The 23,953-nt window shown below is 44.8% G+C and overlaps 1 protein-coding gene across 1 annotated transcript in view; it reads right to left on the reverse strand.

Moving 5' to 3' along the window:
• LOC119957898 (ryanodine receptor 1-like) overlaps positions 1-23,953 on the reverse strand; it is a 463,450-nt gene that overhangs the window by 42,896 nt on the left and 396,601 nt on the right. The window contains exons 90-96 of the mRNA XM_038786087.1: positions 23,335-23,364; positions 19,014-19,043; positions 13,292-13,373; positions 8,997-10,291; positions 8,115-8,182; positions 3,435-3,720; positions 1,865-1,951 (exon numbers count right to left, since the gene is read on the reverse strand). Of these exons, the coding sequence (XP_038642015.1) occupies positions 1,865-1,951; positions 3,435-3,720; positions 8,115-8,182; positions 8,997-10,291; positions 13,292-13,373; positions 19,014-19,043; positions 23,335-23,364 (1,878 nt within the window). The remainder of the gene's footprint in view (positions 1-1,864; positions 1,952-3,434; positions 3,721-8,114; positions 8,183-8,996; positions 10,292-13,291; positions 13,374-19,013; positions 19,044-23,334; positions 23,365-23,953) is intronic.

Consider the following 23,953-nt stretch of genomic DNA (forward strand, 5'->3'; position numbering starts at 1 on the left):
AATTTGATAACATATCACAAAAGCAACCAGAGGGCAGATAAACAGTGGGCGGCACAGTGGTTAGCACTACTGCCTCACAGAGCCCGGGACCCGGGTTCAATTCCGGCCTTGGGTGACTGTGCGGAGTCTGCACGTTCTCCCCGTTTCTGCGTGGGTTTCCTCCGGGTGCTCCAGTTTCCTCCCACAGTCCAAAGATGTGCAGGTTAGGTGGGGTTACAGGGACAGGGAGGGGGAGTGGGCGCTCTTTCAGAGGGTCGGTCTAGACTCGATGGGCCAAATGGCCTCCTTTTGCACTGTAGGGATTCTATAATATGACGTGTGGTCAAAGAGGTGGGGTTTAAAGTGTTCCTGGAAGGAAGAGATGGAGTTAGAGAGACAGAGACGTCTAGGGTGGGAATTTGGGCAGCACGGTAGCATGGTGGTTAGCATAAATGCTTCACAGCTCCAGGGTCCCAGGTTCGATTCCCGGCTGGGTCACTGTCTGTGTGGAGTCTGCACGTCCTCCCCCTGTGTGCGTGGGTTTCCTCCGGGTGCTCCGGTTTCCTCCCACAGTCCAAAGATGTGCGGGTTAGGTGGATTGGCCATGCTAAATTGCCCGTAGCGTCCTAATAAAAGTAAGGTAAAGGGGGGGGGTTGTTAGGTTACGGGTATAGGGTGGATACGTGGGTTTGAGTAGGGTGATCATGGCTCGGCACAACATTGATGGCCGAAGGGCCTGTTCTGTGCTGTACTGTTCTAGGACTGAGGCACCTGAAGACACAGCTGTGGGGTAATGGAAATTGGGGATGCACGAGAGGTCAAATTTGGAAGAGCGTACAGACATCGTGGGTCGTATGGCTGGAGGAAGTGAGAGATAGGGAAGGATGATGCCATGGAAGAAGCAAAACACTAAGATGATAATTTTAAGCTCAAGGAAATTTTGGTCTGGGGTCCAAAATAACAGAGGGGTGATTGGCAAACAAGACTTGGTGCGAATTAGGATAATGGGCAGCAGAGCTTTGGATGAGATGTAGAAAATGGGAGGCAGGCCAAGAGAGCGCTGAAATAGTCACGCTTAGAGATAAAGGCATTGATTAGGGTTCCAGCAGCCAATAAGAGTCGGAGGTGTAATAATAATAATCGCTTATTGTCACAAGTAGGCTTCAATGAAGTTACTGTGAAAAGTAGATAGGCGATATTATGCGGCAGGCTGATCTGGTGACACAATTAATATGGGGCTGGAAGCACAATGTCAATGAGGACACAGAGTTGAAAATAGGTGAATTCAGCTTCAGATAGCTATGGATTACCTGGAATTAACTGTAAGAAGTCTTACAACACCAGGTTAAAGTCCAACAGGTTTGTTTCAAACACGAGCTTTTGGAGCACTGCTCCTTCCTCAGGTGAGCAGTGCTCCGAAAGCTGGTGTTTGAAACAAACCTGTTGGACTTTAACCTGGTATTGTAAGACTTCTTACTGTGCTCACCCCAGTCCAGCGCCGGCATCTCCACATCATGGAATTAACTGGACACGGGCAAAAGGGGCATAGCATCGAGTGCAATTTAGGTGTGAAATCCAGGCTGCTCTGAAGGAGGAAATTTCAGTGGATTTCAGTGGAGGTATACCTTGATTCTTGGGGCCGGTTTAGCGCAGGGGACTGGACAGCTGGTTCGTGATGCAGAGCGAGGCCATCGGCGCGGGTTCAATTCCTGTACCGGCTGAGGTTATCCATGAAGCTTTCTCAACCTTGCCCCTCGCCTGAGGTGTGGTGACCCTCAGGTTAAATCACCACCAGTCAGCTCTCTTCCCCCCCTCCCCCCCCCTCCCCAAGGGGAAAGCAGCCCATGGTCACCTGGTTACCTTTACCTTGATAGAGTAGATTTACCTTATAAAAGAGAAGGATAAAGTTGATTGCGAAAGCCACAAACAGAGCCAGGAAGCGGAGATTGTAGAAATTCCTCGACAAATAATTCTGAAATAAAACGGCATATGGATGTCACTTATCTCATTCCACACAGTGGCACATGTAATTGTATTTTCACCGTGACTAAATTCATCAATGGGTTTGCATGTAGACAAACAGAGAATTCCATTATATTATGCGTATTGTTGAACAAAATTCAACTCTGCAAGTCGGGACAAGAAAGCCGGTACTGATATCTTTACTCAGAGAGTAGTAGGGGTGTGGAACGCCCTGCCTGCAACAGTAGTAGACTCGCCAACTTTAAGGGCATTTAAGTGGTCACTGGATAGACATATGGATGAAAATGGAATAGTGTAGGTCAGATAGGCTTCAGATGGTTTCACAGGTCGGCGCAACATCGAGGGCCGAAGGGCCCGTACTACGCTGTAGTGTCCTATGTTCTATGTAACACTCTTGGGTCATACACTCACTTGGATTTGAATATCCTTCCTGGCTACTAGGCTATGTAGTTATGCAACCGTTTGGGAGTCCCAAAAATAACTTCTATGGAATAGAATATTAGAATAGAATCCCTAATGCACAGTAGGCCATTCGTCCCGCCACGTCTGCACCAGCCCTCCGAAAAAGCACTCTATCCAGGCCCACACCCCCACCCTATTCCTGTAATCCTGCGCATAGATCATCGCCAGTCCACCGAACATGCACAACTTTGGCTGTGGGAGGAAACCTGGAGAAAACCCACGTAGACTGGGAGCCAAAGCACAACCTGACGCATGAAAATCAAGGGGTAGTTTGTGGAAAAGGTGTGAAACAGGCACAAAGATTTGCAGTCACGTGTATAGTTCTGTCACTGATGGGACATGTGCGGGATGATTTTGGACATGGTTCACGCATGAAGGAGAAAGCAGAATTATCACCAAATATGAACCCCGTCACTGTGGGGTGGGTGGGGGGGGGCCTCAATTTCAACTCAACTGAATTGAGTTTGTTACGACAGGCGGATTCTGATGGTAGGTTCCATTTGGCAAAGGAAACAGACCACAGGTCAGTTCAAGATGCCCCTTGCAGGCAGCTCCCTGACAACTGGCACTACTCCGTTATTGCTTCATGCAGCTTTACCCAGCATTGACAATGGGGGTCACAGTGGAGTAGTGCAGACTCGATGGGCAGAATGGCCTCCATCTGCACTGTGTGTTCTATGTTATTTTTCAGTCCTGGTGGATATAGGCACAAGCAGCAAGGCTTCATTCATTGGCCATCCCTAATTGTCCTGAGTGCGTGAGGAATCAATCAGTCAGGCTTTTACGACAACCCAGCACATATAGGTGGCACTTTTCCAGGAGTCAGTCCGTAATATATCAATTTCACTAATTTTATTAAATTTAATTGTAGCATAACAAATTGGGAAAACATTTACATGTTTACGAGAGGGAATATTCGTCTTCCACTAACTGACCCAGTTAACATCCACGTTTAACACAGGACTTTCAACAGATTCATTTTCGGCTTTTTGAGGATTGTTCGTACTTACCAAGAGTTTAGTCTTGTAATTTTCAAACTCGTTCCAGAACTCCATCACTGCCTCTGGTTCCTCCTTTTTGCTCTCCTGTTTGGCTTTCTTCCGAACCCTCTTTGCTAGTGTAGGCTCTTGTTCTTTCTCGCCTTCTTCCCCCTTTTCTCCTTCCCCCTTTTCGCCTTCCCCCTTTTCTCCTTCTCCCTTCTCGCCTTCTCCTTCCGCCTTTTCTCCTCCTACTTCTGGTTGTTCCAATACTTCTTTCTCTTTGATATCCTTCTCGGCCTTTTCACCATTCTCTGTGCTTCATGAGGCAGAATGAAGAATAAACATGCAGTGCCACATCAACAAGCTGCATGACAATGATCTAAATTACAATTACCAGGATAGTGCTGAGGACGAGTGGAAACCCCTCGAGATAGCAACATTTTGTGATTATGTAATTGTATAATACATACAAGTAATTGAATTTCTTTACAAATCCGTGCAAAATAATCCCTCATTAAAAACTTATTTCCTGGTAGGTTATTACCTACCAACAGGTTTGTAGTAATTAATACGGTCTTACAAGGTCACAATTTAATTCCCTGAAGTATTTCCCCTGTTCAGTTTTGGTCTCCTTACCTGAGAAAGGACGTACTGCCGCTGGAGGGTGTGCAGAGGAGATTCACTAGGTTAATCTCAGAGCTGAAGGGGTTGGATTACGAGGAGAGGTTGAGTAGACTGGGACTGTACTCGTTGGAATTTAGAAGGATGAGGGGGGATCTTATAGAAACATATAAAATTATGAAGGGAATAGATAGATGCGGGCAGGTTGTTTCCACTGGCGGGTGAAAGCAGAACTAGGGGGCATAGCCTCAAAATAAGGGGAAGTAGATTTAGGACTGAGTTTAGGAGGAACATCTTCACCCAAAGGGTTGTGAATCTATGGAATCCTTGCCCAGTGAAGCAGTTGAGGCTCCTTAGTTAAATGTTTTTAAGATAAAGATAGACAGTTTTTCGAAGAATAAAGGGATTAAGGGTTATGGTGTTCGGGCCGGAAAGTGGAGCTGAGTCCACAAAAGATCAGCCATGATCTCATTGAATGGCGGAGCAGGCTCGAGGGGCCAGATGGCCTACTCCTGCTCCTAGTTCTTATGTTCTAAGTTCAAAGATGTGCAGGTTAGGTGGATAAGTCACGCTAAATTGCCTTTACGTTAGGTGGGGTTACTGGTTTACGGGGATAGGGTGGAGGTGTGGGCTTAAGTGGGGTGCTCTTTCCAAGAGCCAGTACAGACTCAATAGGCTGAATGGCCTCCTTCTTTACTGTAAATTCTATGAAGTAACTGTTCACAGTTATAATTGCAAAATGAAAAACGTTTTATTTTCCGGCAATTCGGGAAGTTAAAAAGGGTCAAGATTTGGTGTGCATCTTGGAAAGTTTGAGCTGTGTGGGTCACAGATTATCGAGGACTACTCTTTTGTGTGGATATAGGTGGCTGCTCCACCATTGATCACGGTTCTGGCGCTTTCCATTATTTAAAATGCCAAGTAGAAGTGGAAATTTTATGAAACTCCATTGAACTTGGAAACAAGGGTGCAAAGGCTCGACGAAAGGGTATTGGATTCGCAACTGGGAAAAGGTAGGAATAAGAGAATGAGAACCCACTGAACCACCCTACATCCAGGTTGTTCAGGGCAAAACGGGGGCAATCACAGGGCTGTTTCCCTCTTTGTTACATCTGGATAATGCTCAGTATTGAGGCATAGTGAATTGGAAATGAGGGCCGAGATCTACATGTCAAACATCCCTGCAGAACATTTGGTCCAAGATTTCCGGGGCCTCCCCACATACACGGGCCTCCCAGAGAAAGCTGGTGGCGATGGTGGGCCTTGTTCCAGATGTTGCAGAGAGGGAAATATTAGGAACTGGGACGCAGGATGGGAACAAAACTGTAGCAGGCAATTTAGGGGTTAACAGATTGAGGGGAAAAAATTGCTAGCACTGAGTCAGAGTGATATGCCCACATCTGACCTGAGTTACACTGTCCCACTGAGACATAAACCAGTTAGTGGGAATATATAAGATGCCCCAGATCCATTGTCCTTCGGGGCCCTCCAGGCTGACCAGCCATTAGTCCATTACAGAATCTGATGGCCTCTTTGTCCATCAATGGGAGGTTAGTTGCATATCAATAGCATGGCTTTCTGTTCTTTTGTATAAACGGGAGTGGTCAATCAAACAGCCAAGGTAACGCCTGGGTTCAAGCCTGCAAACCCCAAGAGAGAACCTTTGCTTGAAGGGCTGGATGGAGCTCAGAGAGAGAGAAAGAGAGAAAGAGAGAGAAAGAGAGAAAGAGAGAAAGAGAGAAAGAGAGAGAGAGAGAGAGAGAGAGAGAGAGAGAGAGAGAGAGAGAGCAAAAGAATCCTGTTTTTGAACAGGAGGAGGAAAAGGCTTTGGAAAGCGACTGAGAGATATCATGAAAGTTGCCATCGAGGCAGGCTTTGGAAAAAGAGTTCTGAATGAACTTCCCTACCAGAAGAAAAATTGCTTTGTAAATGCAAGTATCATCTTATCTTGCCTGTGCAAGTGGAATGAGAGCTTCATGTTCATTTAAAGTGTTGTTTAATGGGAACTCTTGTGTTAAAGTTAAGAAATTACATGTAATGTGTTATTGTTAAGATTGAAATTTAAAATTTGATTTTTGCTTTTGTTTTAATAAAGCTTGTTTTATAAAATAACCAAGCCCTATCTCTTATGTCATCCTTCCTGGAACGAATTGATCTTTCCGCACCACATTAGAACTTTAAAAGGTCGAGGCTCTGGTCCAGTATGTTAGCTACTGCTGAGAGCTGAGCAGACGTCCGTAACACAGAGTCTCCCGTAGAGCAGATGCCTGCTGACGTTTCACAGGCAACTTGAAGATGCAAGACAAAAACTCACTTCAAATTGTCAAAGTTTCCTCCCTCGCCAGAGCAGTCTTTAGGCTTGGGCCTTCTCTTTGACTGCAGCCAGGAGCTTCAGCTCTCGCAGCTTCACTCACAATCCCCATTGCACAGCAAGGCCAGGAGTGCACTGAGGCAATGAAGGTGGCATAATGAAAGGTAATTCACTGGTTGTGAAACACTTTGGGAAATACCGGGGATTTAATAAGCTGCTGTATAAATCGGAGTTACTTTTCTCTTTCCAACTACTTTCGTCTAAAAGTTACGAATACTTATCTCTCAAATAGGAACTGGCACAAACAGTAATTCTGTCAGTAATCTCGGTTGGAGAAGCTGTGAGGACAGCTACATACAATTACATAGGAAGAGGCCATCTCGCTCAACAGAGGCACACGGTAGCACAGTGGTTAGCACAATTGCTTCACAGCTCCACGGTCCCAGGTTCGATACCCGGCTGGGACACTGTCTGTGCAGAGTCTACACGTTCTCCCCCGTGTCTGCGTGGGTTTCCTCCCGGTGCTCCGGTTTCCTCCCACAGTCCAAAGATGTGCGGGTTAGGTGGATTGGCCATGCTAAATTGCCCTTGTCCAAAAAAAGGTTAAGTGGGGGTTACTGGGTGACGGGGATAGGGTAGATACGTGGGCTTGAGTAGGGTGCGCTTTGTAAGGGCCGGTGCAGACTCGATGGGCCGAATGGCCTCCTTCTGCACTGTAAATTCTATGATTCTAGGAACAGACCTTTCCCAGTATTTATATCCCACAACAGCCTCCTCCCACCTTATTTCATCTTATCCTGTCAGCATATCCTTCTATTCCTTTCTGCCTCATGTACAGAATCATAGAATTCCTGTAGTGCAGAAGGAGGCCATTCGGCCCAGTGAGTCTGCACCGACCCTCTGAAAGCGCACTTTACCCAGGCCCACCCTATCCCTGTAACCCCACCTAACCTGCACATCTTTGGACTGTGGGAGGAAACCGGAGCACCCGGAGGAAAGTGTAAACTCCAACGAAAGGGAAAATGCTGGAAAATCTCAACAAGTCTGGCAGCATCTGTAGGGAGAGAAAAGAGCTCACGTTTCGAGTCCGATGACTTTGTCAAAGCTCTTGTAAACTCCACACAGGCAGACACCCGAGGCCGGAATTGAACCCGGGTCCCTGGCGATGTGAGGCAGCAGTGCTAACCACTGTACTTCCCTTTAAATGCCTCTGCTATTTTATCTTGCTTCCCTTTAAATGCCTCTGCTATTTGCCTCAACTATTCTTTGTGGTAGCGGGTTCTTTGGTTTCCTCTGAATTCGTTACTGAATTTATTGGTCACCGTCTCACATTTAGAACTCTTCATTTTTGGTTTCACCACATCTGGTAACGCCGTCTCTACATTCTACCCCGTCAACCCTTCGAAAGAATTCGAATCTGGTCATTTCTCACCCAACTCATTTCAGAAGAAAACAGCCGGAGATAACCTCCCCCTTCTGGTATCATCCTTGCAAACCTTTTCCTCCCCTCTATACCCCAACAATATGGAGATCAGGGAGTATGAAAGGACATCTCCATGGGGGAATCACGATGTGTGATTACTCTACATTCGGTGCAGCCTGTTCATCTGTGTTTGTGGAAGGATGCACGTGAAGACCAATTTACCAAAGTTATTTTTAAATGATCTAGAGGTTGGGAGGGTGGGGAGATGTAACAAAAGCAAACATTTCTATTTTGTCGACATGCTCACATGCTCATCTGTGCAAAATTAACTATTAAAAACGTTAAAAAGACTTACTCGGCTTTCTCAGCTTCGGCCTGGAGTGGATCTTCCACCTTGGTTTCAACCTGAGCTTCAATCTGTTGCTATTCAAAAGACAAAAGCTCATATTACGATTGGCTCAGGAACTTTTAACTGTGGGACCAGGCGTTTGGAACGAAAACTCTTTGACAGAGGTCTATACAGCGGCCTCAACAGTGGTTAGAGGGTTGCAACATGAACATGTCAAGAATGGAGAGATTATGGTGGGCATCGTAGTTTTCTTTGCTCGCCCTCCACCAGCCAGCAATTTAGGCATTTAGGATTAATTTTGACAAGTTATTTTGAGTCTAATTATTTGGGAAGGGCAAAAATAAAGTGATCACAGAATTTACAGTGCAGAAGGAGGCCATTTTGCCCATCGAGTCTGCACCGGCCCTTAGGAAAGTGCGCCCCACTTATGCCCTCACATCCACCCTATCCCTGTAACCCAGTAACCCCACCTAACTTGTTTTGGACACTAAGGGCAATTTATCATCGTCAATCAACCTAACCTGCACATCTTTGGACGGTGGGAGGAAACCGGAGCACCCGGAGGAAACCCACGCAGACACGGGGAGAACGTGCAGACTCCACACAGATAGTGACCCAAGCCGGGAATCGAACCTGGGACCCTGGAGCTGTGAAGCAATTGTGCTAACCACTATGCTACCGTGATGCCCTAATGTTTTTTAAAAAAGGTTTTTTTTTTTTTCTTCAATACCATGGGCATATTATTCAACTGTTAGTTCAAGGAGAAAAGACAAGTGACTGGGAACAGATAATCTACATATGCTATTAAACATTTATCTCGCGACAGGAATGAAATTGGAGAACTGGCTTTGATATTTTCTGAGCTGTAAAGAATTGCGAGGTGCTTACCCTTATTTTCCTGAAACTGGGCGGCGTTCCCTCCGGGGTCGGGGGTTCCACTGATGCGGATTCCACAATGTCACCAAGGCCGAGGTTGGATTCCGGTGAGCTCATTCTAAATTGGCCACTTTCCCGCTTTGCGTCGGACGTTTCGGATGTTTCCTCTTCTTTCGCTTGATCTTCAAACTCTGATTGCACAGCCATTTCCTCAACCTCGGCCTTGCTAATGTCAGGAAGGTCAGCGTGGACCTCGTCCTGAGTCGGGTCAGGCATACTAGCCAGGAGTTCAGTCACTGTCAGGTGTTTGGCCCCTTCAACTAAGCCACCACCAAACAAGGTGTTCCATACTATCATAAAGAAGCCACTACAGATGCTGTAGATAAATTGCAAAATGCCCACAAACAAAGTCCAAAAGAAGGTCACCAGGGCCATGACCATCTCTTTAATTGTCATCTTCTTTATTTTCCGGTACTTTTTTCTGATATTCTTAAAGGTGAATATTTTGAAGAAGTCAACAATGCTGCTGAGGAAGGCTGCGACGGCAGATGGCGCCTCAGCCGCAGAAGATATTTTCTCAGCCTCCATCCCCTCAACATTCTCCCCTTCCTCGTCCTCGTCTTCTGACTTCTCCCCCTCATCGGTTTCAGAGATCTTTGAAGCAATTTGCATTTCAAAGATGGTGTCCTCACAGAAGTTGACAAAGAGCTCCATCTTTTCAGACTCGCCACCTTCGTTTACCACATCAAAGATAAACTGCCGCTTGGACTCTTTGACCTGAGGCATCTCCCACTGAGTTTTGTTGGCCTCGCTAATCTCGAAGTAAATGCGCTCGATCTTCTTACTGGCACCCATGATTTCAATGCGGCCGAGGAAAGGCTGGAAATAGGTGAGGATGCTCTCGGCTAATTCCAAGAAGTTCTGAAGCCTCGTGTCATGGGGCACATGTTCCGACAGGTTTGTGAGCAACACAGCTATGTTGAAACCAATGTCCTTGGCTGGCTCTTGGAACCGGTTTGCAAATTCCTCATAGTTGATCATTTCATTCTCATCTGCTTCTGAGCACGAGAGCAAGAACTGGATCTCCGAAGGCGTGTACTGCTTCTGGCTGTCCATTGCCTTCTGGAAGTCCTTCTTTGAGATGAGCCCTCTGGGGTCAGTCACATAATCTTTGAATGCATCGGAAGCCACTATGTCCTTCAGTTTGAGGAACATGTCAAAAAACTTCAGGATCATTTCAACATTGCTGGACGACTCAACCAACATATCCACCATTTGCTTAGCGATAGTTCCATTCACAACATTTCCTGAAGATAGTAAATGAGAAGGTGCATCATATTCTAGAAAAATGAAATACTTCAAGCTGCAGTGCAAGGCTGAAGACAAAAATGTCCCGCTGCTTTATCCCCATTCTTATTTTGGATGTGCATTTATTGTGTAGGTCATCAAAAATCTAACCATGGTTAAATTTTAATGATTAAATAGTGCTGCAAAATATCTTATATAAAAAAGGGTACCATGCATAGATTGATGTCAGGATAGGTGACATTAATGGACTTTTCACCAAAATGAATTGAAGCCAAAATTGAGAAAGTAGACAACTGGGAAAGGTAGGGGTGAAGAGTCCGGTGTTGCCGATGGTAGAAGTTGAAACGTCAGGCTGGAACCGGCCAGTTTGTGATGAATGTGAGAATTTCATATATTGTATTTAATGTAGCTGGTGCAGCCATGGTTAAAAGCCTGGTTTAGTGTGTGTGTATGTGACTGCCGCAGTAATGTTTTTAAAAATCTAGGTTTAAAAGACAGGTAGACACACTAGTTACAGAATTTGCAATTAAGATGCCGTAAAAGTACGATCATAATTCGTTCCAGCCATGGATATTGTTTGCCATCGTAGGGCTAATGGAATTTTGTTGAGAGAAAAAAAGGTTCCTTGGGGAGTAGATAATTAGAGACATTATATTTAGCCTTATTAAGATGGACAAAACCTAGTTAGAGGGATAGAGATGGTGTGGTTAATGGGAGGAGCCAGGGCCGAAGCTGTCAGGTGTTGAGATTTCAGTTAAAGAACTTGTGAACAGAACATGAGCTTTTTGTCAAATGCTGGGAAGTTAAAAAAGTAGTTTGAAACAAGCAAGAATTGGCATGCTGTTTCCTGAAGGATCTCTCTCTCTCAAAGCAGTCTTATAAGATCTCTATCAATGTTTGGCAAATAATCCTGTGTTTGCTACCTCTAATTAAAAGTAGGTTTTGACCTGACGTGGATTTGCTTGATTGGGGATAAGAAGATAACAGTGAGGAGTTAAAGAGTTTCATTTTATTGTTAAGCATTGTTTAACTGATAATTGAAAGCCATTTCCTGTGTGATGATGAAGATAGTTTAATCCTATGTTAGGAATAACATTCATTTTAATATACCATATCCCTATTTGTGCGGAGAGTCACTCCTGGAACGAAGTATCCTCTCCTCATAGTCTTACAAATTGATTAATATTGGGGTTTCTGTCCAGTATCCAAGCAAGGGGCAGCATGGTGGCACAGTGGTTAGCACTGCTGCCTCACAGCTCCAGATGGTTAGCACTGCTGCCACACAGCTCCAGGGACCCGGGTTCAATTCTGACTTTGGGCGACTGTGTGGAGTTTGCACGTTCTACCCGAGTCTGCGTGAGCTTCCTCCGGGTGCCCCGGTTTCCTCCCCCATCCAATGATGTGCAGGTTAGGTGGGGTTACGGGGATAGGGCACGGGAGCGGGCCTAGGTAGGGTGCGCTTTCATCGGGTCGGTGCAGACTCAATGGGCCGAATGGCCTCCTTCTGCATTGTATAGATTCTATGAACTGTGGGGTCTGGTCTGAGATTGTACTCCAATTTGTAGGAGCTGGAGAGAAGAATGACACAGTTGATTCTGGAATATAATGGTATCATGTGTGAGGAAATGTGCCTCATGTTCAAGATTCCCCGGTCAGGGGAAACAACTTGTAGTGTCGACCCAGTCAATCCCCTTCAGAATTCTGTAAGTTTCAATGTGATCTTCGCTTCGTCTAAACTCCAGGGAATATAGACACAATTTACTTAATCTCCCATAACAGGACCCTCTCATTTCAGAGACCAATGGACCTTCACTTCCTGCCTTCATTACAAGTATATCCTTTCTCAAGTGTGAAGACCAGAATTGCACACATCATTTAAGGTGCGATCTCAACAAAGACCTGCACAAGTGCAACACAATATCCCAAAAGTCTCTTTTTAGTCTTGGCGGTCACTAATGGTACAACTTGTCCTGCTATATGCAAGTCTGGTTCATGAAGGGAGTGGTTAGTTCATGACAGCATGAGTGAGGGCAGCAAGGTAGCACAGTGGTTAGCACGGTTGCTTCACAGTACCAGGGTTCCAGGTTTGATTCCCGGCTTGGGTCACTATCTGTGCGGAGGGTCATGTGAGAGTACCTTTAAGAAATGGGTGTTTAAAAAATGTACCTTTAAGAAATGAAGCTGCTCATGTTACTGCAGTGATGTCAGAGTGTGGGTGGAGCTGAGCTCTACTTCTGCTTTTTAGTTGCAGTTTGAGGAAAAAGCTTGGGTGTGTCTGTGTTTTTCAGTGAGCTACATCTGAAGTCTGCCATCCAAAGACCATATTAATCATTTGGTGAATTCAGAATTATAAATGTTTTCAGTATTGAATGTAAACCCTGATGCGCTTCTGTTTAGAGGTTTGTTAAGTCTTTTGGATGTTAAAATAACAGCATACAGATTACTTAGTGTTGTATTCTTTGGGGGGTATATTTGAATTAATGGTTGCTAAGATATTCAGTTTGTTTAAAAAAAGTTAACTTGAGTTCATAGAATAAACATTGTTTTGTGTTAAAAAATACTCGTCCATTTCTGCTGTACCACACCTGTAGAGTGGCCCGTGTGCTCCCCAAACTACAATCTATTAAAAATTGTGGGTCAGGTGAACTCCAGGATACACTTTGGGATTCTCCAAACCCTGACCCATAACAGGAGTCTGCACCTTCTCCCCGTGCCTGCGTGGCGTTTCCGCCGGGTGCTCCCGTTTCCTCCCACAGTCCAAAGATGTGCAGGGTAGGTGGATTGGCCATGATAAATTACCCTGAGTGTCCAAAAAGGTTAGGTGTGGTTACTGGGTCACGGGGATAGGGTGCAGGTGTAGGGCTTAAGCGGGGTGCTCTTCACAAGGGTCGGCGGAGACTCGATGGAGCTGAATGGCCTCCTTCTGCACTGTAAATTCTACGTTCTATGAATTAAGCCTGAGCTCGAGTTTCCTTCCCCCATTCCAGCCCAGTGTATACCTTCCAGTAAAGAAAGCAGCATCACCACCATGTCTTTCTGCAAATCCAGGAGCTCCTTCAACAATTCAATCTGGCTGGAATCCTGTCAACAAATGTAACAATATTAAGATCGAACTTCAGAGTCATCTGGCCAAATGAATGAAAGATTATGAACATTCCATCTGAACGAGGGGGGAAAAAAGTAGCATTTAGTTACATTTTATGATACTAATACAAACAGGATGGGATGACGAGCAGCTTTATTAAATCATTTTCCTGGGAGTGAATCTGTTTAACTATTTGGAGGTATTAAGGAATTTCTTTCAATGGAGTAAGCACTCAAAGTAATAAAAAAAACCCACACAAAAGAGACAATGAGAACCTGTTACTGAGGCCTGAGCAACATCTCAGAATCGTGCTCCTGGGAAGAATTCTGGAGACGGACTAATAAAAATGTTTGGAAGTGATATGGGGGTTAACGGCGTCTCAGTGAACAGGTTGTGTTAAGCGAGAGTTGATTCTTGTTCCTTTTAATCGGTAAACTCACAGAAATGCACAATTCCACTCAGTACACTGGTGAGAATTCCACTAACTCACGACTGGAAGCGGGTCTGAACACACTGCGATAATGCTCTGAGACATTCACCGACTATCACAGTCAACACCTCGAAACGTAGAAGAAAAAACACACCGACTGAGGTTTTAGAGAAGCCAGGGGGAAAATGGGAGTTTGAAAGCGGAGAAGGAGATGGAGAGTTTAGAAAACAGGTCAAGGTGGCTGGAAGGATGGCCACCAACCTTACGATGATGGGAGGACATGGACAAAGTCAGAGGAAGAGTACGGGGAGAGGCAATTGTCGGGCTGGAAGAAATTGCATAATTCTTGCGGGGTTGAAGATTCAAGAGATGGAATTTTAAATTGAGGTTTAGGGACTGGGAGCCAATGTGGATAAGAAACGATGAAGGTGGATACAACAGGGTGGTGGGATCGGGTACAGACAGCAGGAATACAGACAAGCCAAGGTCGAAGATCGGCCAGAACAGTTGCTGAAATAATTGAGCCAGGAGGCCTCAAAGGCATTTAAATAATTCTCAGTGTGCCAATGAAGTTGTGCTTCGCAAGGAGAGATTCGTTCACTGAAGAGACCCATCGGATTAACGGTCATGAAGGAATTGCAATCTAGGCAGCACGGTGGGGCAGTGGGCTAGCCCTGCAGCCTCACGGTGCCGAGGTCCCAGGTTCGATCCCGGCTCTGGGTCACTGTCCGTGTGGAGTTTGCACATTCTCCCCGTGTTTGCGTGGGATTCGCTCCCACAACCCAAAGATGTGCAGGCTAGGTGGATTGGCCCCGCTAAATTGCCCCTTAATTGGAAAAAAAATGAATTGGGTGCTCTGAATTTATTTTAAAAAATGAAGGAATTGCAATCTGTTTACCATTAGTCAGACGATCAACCAAGAAATAAAATGGGTCGACTACCTGTGGGGATGCCATTTTCTAGAGATTGCACGAAAATGTGAAACTCTCCCTGGTGTGTCAATCCTGCTGCAACTGGTGTTTGATTCGAAGATCAGCGTTATTATAAGCAACGAAGAGGATCGTCAATTAAACTGCACTGCTGCAATTGCCTATCTGAGGAGTTTTGCAGGTGTCAGCCATATGTGCCTTCTGTGAAAAGTTACACTAAATCCATTAACGTGCTCAAGGTGATTAAGTGAAGAGAACTAACAGTAATATTATGGAAATGTTAGAAGACTCCAAAGGAAAGATTTGTGGAACTAAAGCCGGGAAAGAGATGATTAACTACTTTGAATTCAAAGTGCTCATTTTGCCAATTGAAGATTCAATAGTGAGATGTTGAACAACTAATTTTATTGTGCCCAACGAGATATTGTGGTCTTCAGTCTTGATTCTTCTTTCAAGAATGTTTTCCTGTACAATGCATATTGTGCTTTCCTTTGGAGAATGGAGCTGCTTCCAACAGGCGTCAGTGTATGGACAATGGGCAAGACTCGGCAAGACCCACTCTGCCAAAACTTCATGCAGATCATGAGCTGGGCGGCAAAAGAGATTCTGGGGAATTCTGAAGTTGGTGAACAAGGGAGGCAATATTTTTTGGGTGGGGCGAGTGATAATTGCTTATATTGACCACAATGATTTTGACCTTGACTGGCTTTCAAGCTAAATTTGTGCCCTACTGCAAGACATAATTCACCGTCATCAAGGTAGCAGTATGCACAAGGCCAGATATTCATCATGTGACATCTGTTTGTCACGGATAGACAGGGAACATAGGAGGATGCTGCTAGGCTGCAAATCATCTCAGCACTTCCTTAATCCACAAAATATGATGAGGTCGTGGTCCAGACTGTGAAATATTGGGGGATCGGAGTTTAAACCGGTTACAGCACAGAAGTACGAGATTCGGCCCGTCAAGTCTATGCTGGCCCTCTTGAAGTGGTAGGGCAGAAGCGATGAGTAAAGAAGGGCTTGCTATTGCTAAAGGGAGGCATGTGGAATCTTGCTATATTGCCTGTGTTTCTCACTTGATAGGGTTACCAGTAAAATTGATCCTTCCTGCCCAGCTACTGGTGAAGATGTATACAGGGGCTGGTTTAGTACAGTGGGTTAAACAGCTGGCTTGAGATGTAGAACAAGGCAGCAGCGCGGGTTCAATTCCCATACCGGTTTCCCCGAGCAGGCGCCAGAATGTGGCGACTAGGGGCTTTTCACAGTAACTTCATTGAAGCCGACTTGTGACAATAAGCGTTTGTCACTTGCCTCATTCAACACCAATAATGTAAGCTGATTTGAAGAGTGTTGGCAAATCAGAGAGCTGATTGCTGATCATGAATGCAGCCTCATAATGGTATCATTTCCTTGTTTGGTGTTGATAGGATTCGTGCGTGCATTGAGAAGCACAGATAGAGCTGGGCGTCTCTTAAAGTTGCCACTAGCCTCCTGGCTGCACGTGAATTTGGGAATATAACAGAAATACACCTACACAGGTCACCCCTCCCCCTCCCCTCCGTAGCTGGTACGAGATAGGCTATTCCTGGCACAAAGGCTAATTTGCTTGGTCTGTGTCAGATAGGAGGTGGGCAGTCAGAAGGAATATGATATGCACGCATACTCAGGAGGCCTCTAAGGAAATTATTTTAGGAAGGCACTGCTTGTGAGTAGTACACAAGAAAGTGTGCGCATTAGTACACATAGTATAAGAGGACATTACAATAGCCCAACATTAAGACATGTGGATTGCCGCAGCTCCTTCGGGCAGAATGGGAAAAAAATCAGTTTCATGAACTGACTACAAACCTGCATGACATGGTCTCCCTCAGAGAAAAAAATAAATCTTGCACTTGTATCGCTCCTTTCATGATCAGAGCTTCCAGTGCTTTGCAACTAATAAGTTACTTTGGAGGGATAGTCTATAGAGAGGTATTAGAGCAGAAAGGTATGTCCACATTGAGGGACGGATGTATGGGCTGGTAACGTTTTCCCCGTAGCGCGCATCACAAACATTGATATATCACCCACCACAGGGTTGATAGACACAGTGCACCTTGCTTGTAAAGGCAGCAGCTAGTCTATTTCTGTTCCTCCAGGCGGGTTTCAGAAGCCTAACCTGGTGTTGTAAGACTTCTTATTGATACATCACCCACTACAGGGTTGATAGACACAGTGCACCTTGCTTGTAAAGGCAGCAGCTAGTCTATTTCTGTTCCTCCAGGCGGGTTTCAGAAGCCAGGCCTAAGTCCGTGTTCTGACTGGTTAGCTGCTTACGAAACAATGAGAGAAAAGTGCAGGCCTTCTGGCTGCTGCTGGAGATTAGCATCCTGAAGGCTCCACGTGCTAGAAATTGTCCTGGGGCAGAATGGGGGGGGGGGGGGGGGGGGGGGGGGGGAATGGTGGTTGGAATTCTCCGACCGTTCACCTTCCCGCTGGTTTCTGGTGGCGTTGGGGGCGGGGGGGGGGCTTCAATGGGAACTCCCATTGACAACGGCGGGAGCAGGGAATCCCGTTGCCAATGAATGTTGCAGCGCCTCCTGTCGCCGAAACCGGAGAATCCCGCCAGGTACTTTGCTCCTAAACTTTCCCTTGCTCCTTCATAGCCATCCTGTACCAAAGTTGTTCACTTAGCAGATTCCCAGCAGTAAACAGAAACAACCTTCCCAATTCATTGAAATAGCTGCAGTTGACTTGCTCCTGCTACATTGTGCCCTGTGGGGAGATCCAGGAGTCTTTCTCTCCCTTCCCTGAAAGATCCCCCAACACATGGCAAAGGAAAATCTGCCCTGGACACAAATAAAACTAAATTGTAACAGTTATTGATATATCAACACATTGATACAAGCAAGCCGTCTTCAGGAACGACGTTTTCACTCTATTTTCTCCACCAGACAATTGAGGGACTGGCCATCTTTGACACAGTCAGCAAATGTATGTCAAAGTATTTGCCAGGAGATTAGTATTACTTGCATCATTTTTTTTGCCAGGGCTCATCAGTAGATTCAAGAACATTAACCTTTTCGGTTGAAAGATACTGAGAAAGATAATCGATTGGGAAAAGGAGAGCCATTAATGTTGCGGGCAAGTGCTGAGCCATGTATGCTATCATGTGGTATAATTAATCTATGAATAAGCAGCGAACTGCACACAAATTGGTGCTATTGAAGTCTATAGTTGGGTGCCTGTATGGAATACTTGGCTTCTGGACACTGCTCTTCAGCTACGGGCGAGATGTGAGGACCTGACACAAGCAGGAGACCGAGTGACAAGTGAAGCACTGCCTCGTGTACACACTATTTCTCCTTGAGATACGGATAACGGATAGATCTGCATTCCCTGCAGTGTCTCAGGTAGCAGTGATCCTCAAGTCCTGCCACCTATTCCTCCCTAGCCATAGTCTCCTGCTCTTTCCCCTCTGCACCCATGCTATATTATCTTCATGATGTGGAGATGCTGCCGTTGGACTGGGGTGAGCACAGTAAGAAGTCTTACAACACCAGGTTAAAGTCCAACAGGTTTGTTTCAAACACTAGCTTTCGGAGCACTGCTCCTTCAGGATTCACCTGATGATTTGGATGCTCCGAAAGCTAGTGATTTGAAACAAACCTGTTGGACTTTAACCTGGTGTTGTAAGACTTCTTATAATATTATCTTCAGCAACAGATTGTCCGACAGCAACATTTTTATCAACAACTGCATTTTCTCTGTAACGTATAATCAGCATGAATTCATTTAACACAACATTGCATCAATAGTTTCAGGAGTCATTCCAGACTAAGCTTGGTAATTCAAGGTAATTTTAGTTGATGCTATCATTGCGATTTCACCAGCAAACCAGCTGCGTAGAAGGAAAATGTAGCTGAAGGTGCGTCAACCACATCTAGAAGTACTTGATTGATGCTTTTACTGGAGAGTCAAGCAGATTTAGACGTAGCTGAGTTTGGTTGTAAATGTAACTCTTTGCCTGTGAATCTGAGGTATTTTTAATTATGGCATCAACCCACTGTCTTGATCACATACAGAAGAAAAACATTCAAATACCATCCAAATATTAAAGAACCATCTTTTCAAGCAACAACTGCTTTGGCATCAATAAATCTTCAGGCTTTATTTTTTTTTACTTAAAATGCTGCTGAAGGTATACCACAAAATTTAAACATTAAAAAAAGAGATCACAAGAAGTTAGGCTTTGGTGAAGCAGTGTAATTTAGTACCTGGTGTTTAAAACTCACCTCCTGTCGTGTTTTAATCCAAAAATTTTCCTTTTTTTTGGCATGATAACAAATAATAAATATTATGCATTAAAATGGCATCACATTCGAGGTTATACAATGATATTTCTTTCATGCTGTTCATGGTGAAATTATATAGTCCGTTCCCTCTCATAAAGGTCAGTCTGACTTCCTCCAAACCTTGCCCAGTGAAGAGAAGCACATCTTTCAAAGCAGATATTGTAACCTGGAGGTTTTATTATGACTTCAAACACAATACTGAATGCCAATTTGAAATTGTAAAAGAAATACTGAATATAAATCTCGTTAGTCAGTATTCCTGAGCTCCCATTTCTACATTTTTAAGATGATAGGATATCATGTATGATAGTGCGCCCTCAATCCAGTCTACCTGCACTCAATCAGGTGAAGCATCTGAAATGTGACTCTCTGAACACACTGCCCAGAAGCAATGGTGCTGCGGGAGGTGGGGAGGGAATCGGTCAACTGAGAGGAGGAACGTGACCGTGTACAATGGAGATATCGTCACAAAAGGTTTATTCAAACGACGAAAGGTATCCATTTTGTGCCATCATACGTGGTCACATTTGTTTTGTATGGCAAACAAACAAACATTGCTCAAAGCTCCCACAGCTCTCCTAGAAATATGGATGACCACAAGGGTTTCTGGGTGTCTCACTACATAGTGGATGGGTGACTACTCTGCAGAACGCAAAGTGCAGCAAAATCTTTTTCAGATTCAACCGAACTTCAAAACACTGCAGAAAGTTTCTGACTGATGTTTCACACAAGCGAATTGCGAGAGAGTCGTAGGCATTGTCAACTCTCAATATAAATAGAATGCCACCCTATTAAGAAAGGATATTGTTAAACTGGAACGAGTGCAGAAACGATTTACTGGGATGCGACCCGGGACCTGATGGTTTGAGTTATAAGGAGAGGCTGGATAGACTGTGACTTTTTTCCCTGGTGTGTAGGAGGCTTAGACTTATAAAGGTCTATAAAATGATGAGGGGCATAAATAAGATAGGTAGTCAATATCTTTTCCCAAAGGTAGGGGAGCCCAAAACTAGAGGGCATTAGTTTAAGGTGAGAGGGGAGAGATACAAAAGGGTCCAGAGGGGCAATTGTTTCACACAGAGGGTGGTGAATGTCTGGAACGAGCTGCCAGAGGCAGTAGTAGAGGTGGGTACAATTTTGTCTTTTAAAAAGCATTTAGACAGTGATATGGGAAAGCTGGGTCTAGAGGGTTATGGGCCAAATGCGGGCAATTGGGACTAGCTTAGAGGTAAAAACTGGGCGGCATGGACAAGTTGGGCCTCTATGACTCCACGTGACAGAGTGAAGAAGAGCCATATGGAGTCAAAATGTTAACTCTGTTTCTCTCTCCACAGATGCTGCCAGACCTGGGCAGCACGGTAGAATTGTGGATAGCACAATTGCTTCACAGCTCCATGGTCCCAGGTTCGATTCTGGCTTGGGTCACTGTCTGTGCGGAGTCTGCACATCCTCCCCGTGTCTGCGTGGGTTTCCTCCGGGTGCTCTGGTTTCCTCCCACAGTCCAAAGATGTGCATGTTAGGTGGACTGGCCGTGCTAAATTGCTCTTGGTTTAGATGGGGTTGCTGGGTTACAGGGATAGGGTGGAGGTGTGGGCTTAAGTAGGGTGCTCTTTCCAAGAGATGGTGCAGACTTGATGGGCTGAATGGACTCCTTCTGCACGGTACATTCTATGATTGGGCAGGGAATTCCACAGACTCACTCTTGTTGGAGATGGTGACTGTCTGCCATTTGTGTGTCACGAATGTTACTTGTCAGCCCAATCCTCGATATTGTCTAGGACTCGCTGCATTTAGATATAGACTGTTTCAGTGTACGAGGAGTCGTGAATGGTGCTGAACATCAGCAAACATTCCCATTTCTGATCTTAGGATGGAAGGAAGGTCATTGATGAAGCAGCTAATGACGGTTGGGTTTAGGACACTATAATAATAATAATCTTTATTAGTGTCACAAGTTGGCTCACATCAGCACTGCAATGAAGTTACTGTGAAAATCCCCTCTGGCGCCTGTTCAGGTACACTGAGGGAGAATTCAGAATGTCCGATTCACCTAACAAGCACGTCTTTCGGGACGTTTGGGAGGAAACCGGAGCACCTTGGAGGAAACCCACACAGACATGGGGAGATTGCGCAGAGTCCACACAGACAGTGACCCAAGCCGGGAATTGAACCCGGGTCCCTGGAGCTGTGAAGCAACAATGCTAACCATTGTGCTACCGTGCCACCCTGAGGAATGCCTGCACTGATGTCTGGGAACTAGGATGAGTGACTCCAATAACCATCTTCCTTTGTGTTGGGTACGACTCCAATCTAGACAGTCCCATCGATCTCCAGTTTTGCCAAGGCTCCTCGATGACACACTTGGTCAAACAAATGTAGGGCTAAAGGTTCAGGACAAGCATAACCCACTGCAGTTTTAAAGCATCACACTAAGTTGTTTGTTCATTTGCCATCACAAAGTTTGGACTAAAACTGTACCATGAATCTCAATAACTTTCAGGTCATAATCCCATCCCATAATCAATACGAATATTTGAAAAAATGATTCCAAAAGATATTTTATGACATAAGAACATGGAGCAGGAGTAGGCCATCTGGCCCCTCGAGCCTGCTCCGCCATTCAATGAGATCATGGCTGATCTTTTGTGGACTCAGCTTCACTTTCCGGCCCGAACACCATAACCCTTAAATCTTCAAAAAACTGTCTATCTTTACCTTAAAAATATTTAATGAAGGAGCCTCAACTGCTTCACTGGGCAAGGAATTCCATAGATTCACAACCCTTTGGGTGAAGAAGTTCCTCCTAAACTCAGTCCTAAATCTACTTCCCCTTATTTTGAGGCTATGTCCCCTAGTTATAAGATGCGGTAAATGTCATTAATATTCTTCCAGTGCACTGAAAAACCTGACGATAATTTCTTGTTCTGAAATGATGCAGATGCACTAAAAAGGTTAACGCAAGGATTTACAATGGATTATCCAGACGCAAAAGTAGACATTGGAGCAAATGGAAGATACGCAATAACATAAATCGTCATTCCTTGTGTGTGTGTTAGAGATCAAAGCAATTGTGCAGTTAACATATCAGCCTGATAGCCTCAAAGTAATAGCGCTGGCTTCATTACATGGTGGCTGCGAGTCTTAATTCCGGGGTTGACTCCTACTCAAATCTGTTTCCAACAATAGTGGTGAAATGCACAAAATATCACAACATCACAACTGCTTCCCCTCCTGTTGTGTGATCATGGAATAATGTCAACAGTATTGGTTGCCTAGATTGTTTTACATTCCTGATGGAGGATGATAAAGAAAATGTATAGCAGGTGGGTGGTGAGCGGAATTAGGCACAACATATAGTCTGACAAACTGCAATAGTGCATCACTACAGACACATGAATGAAGCCTTCGCAAAACAGAAAGTACACCGTTCCTACATCCATTTCATATTATATAAAGCAATCTGCTAAGGGGACGTTTTGATACCAAAAATTAGATTTCACTGAAACCATTATAAAAGCAAAGACATAAATTAAGGCTTCTAATAAAAAAAAGAGGTCAAATTATTTATTTCGCAAACAACAATGTGTTCCTGTGAAATGCATGGTAGCATTTTAAGCTCGATAATGTATCATTGACTTTGAGGTGATAGTACTTGTGAGGAGGCGGTGGCGTAGTGGTATCGCCACTGGACTAGTAATCCAGAGAACCCCTCGGGGTCCCAGGTTCAAATCCCGCCACTGCAGATGGTGAAATTTGAATTCAATAGAAATCTGGAATTAAAAGCCGACTTGGAATTGGCGATGGTCGTGAAAATTCATCTGGTTTACTCATGTCCTTCAGGGAAGGAAATCTGCCGTCATTACCTGGTCTGGCCTATATGTGACTCCAGAGACAGCTACTTCGGTCATTTCCCACAGTTTACAGGGAGAGCGGTGGTGTGGCAAGAAAACTGGTTAAATAAAAAAGACTTTTTTTTTTTAAAAGTACGCTGCGAAGAATGAAGTCCCAGTTCTTGAAATGGATGCTTGTTATGTGTACCTTCCCTCCGCTGTGTCTTGCGATTGGGTATCATTTTATATAAACTGCAAGGGTGACTCGAACATTTTGATAGATAGAAAGCGAAAGTTAAGTCTGATGTACCACTGAAACAGGTCATAAAAAGGAAACGACGGAGTTACGTGCCCAAATGAAAAATTAAAATGACAGCGTTCGTGGCAAACGATTTGCATGAGATGGTAGCAGTGGTACATAAAATTCTTACGCTATTTCGGGATCTTCGATTATCAGGCATCTGTTTGTTCATCAGAATAAAAATGATATTTAGACACTTTGCGGGAAATGTTTTGAATTCATTCACCTTCCCCACAATTCTTTCTTTTACAAGTACATCATCTTTTATCCAAACACGGTACTTATACAGAAACAAATCCTTCAAGTGGACGGCAATTTTGTTTGGTGTAGAGAAGCTCGAGGAACACAGTTATTTCCCAGGGGTACCTCTGCCAATATCAGTGTCGCAATGCTTCCCTGGACATTCTAGAACAAGCAATGATGGCATAAAGCTACTGGGAGGCACATTTCCCCTCAGAATTTGATTAAAAGAATGCATGGATTCTGGTAAAACAAACATTTAGGGTGGGGTACTCCGGCCGCTCCCGCCCAGCGACCGGAAATTCCCGCCCGAGGTCAATGGACCTTTACATGGTCCGCTTCCCATCCTTGGCGATCTTGCGGCGGGCGGGGCAGATGAACCCAGCCCTTACACTTAAAAAAAAAAATTCTGCGTTACAATCTTGGTTCTGTGAAACCAGTGACCCGACAAAAACGCTAGAAAATATTAAAATACTTATTGATGGGCAGTCTGCAAGACAACATTGTGG

Source organism: Scyliorhinus canicula, chromosome 27 (genome assembly GCF_902713615.1).
Source record: "Scyliorhinus canicula chromosome 27, sScyCan1.1, whole genome shotgun sequence".
NCBI classification, from domain to species: Eukaryota; Metazoa; Chordata; class Chondrichthyes; order Carcharhiniformes; family Scyliorhinidae; genus Scyliorhinus; species Scyliorhinus canicula.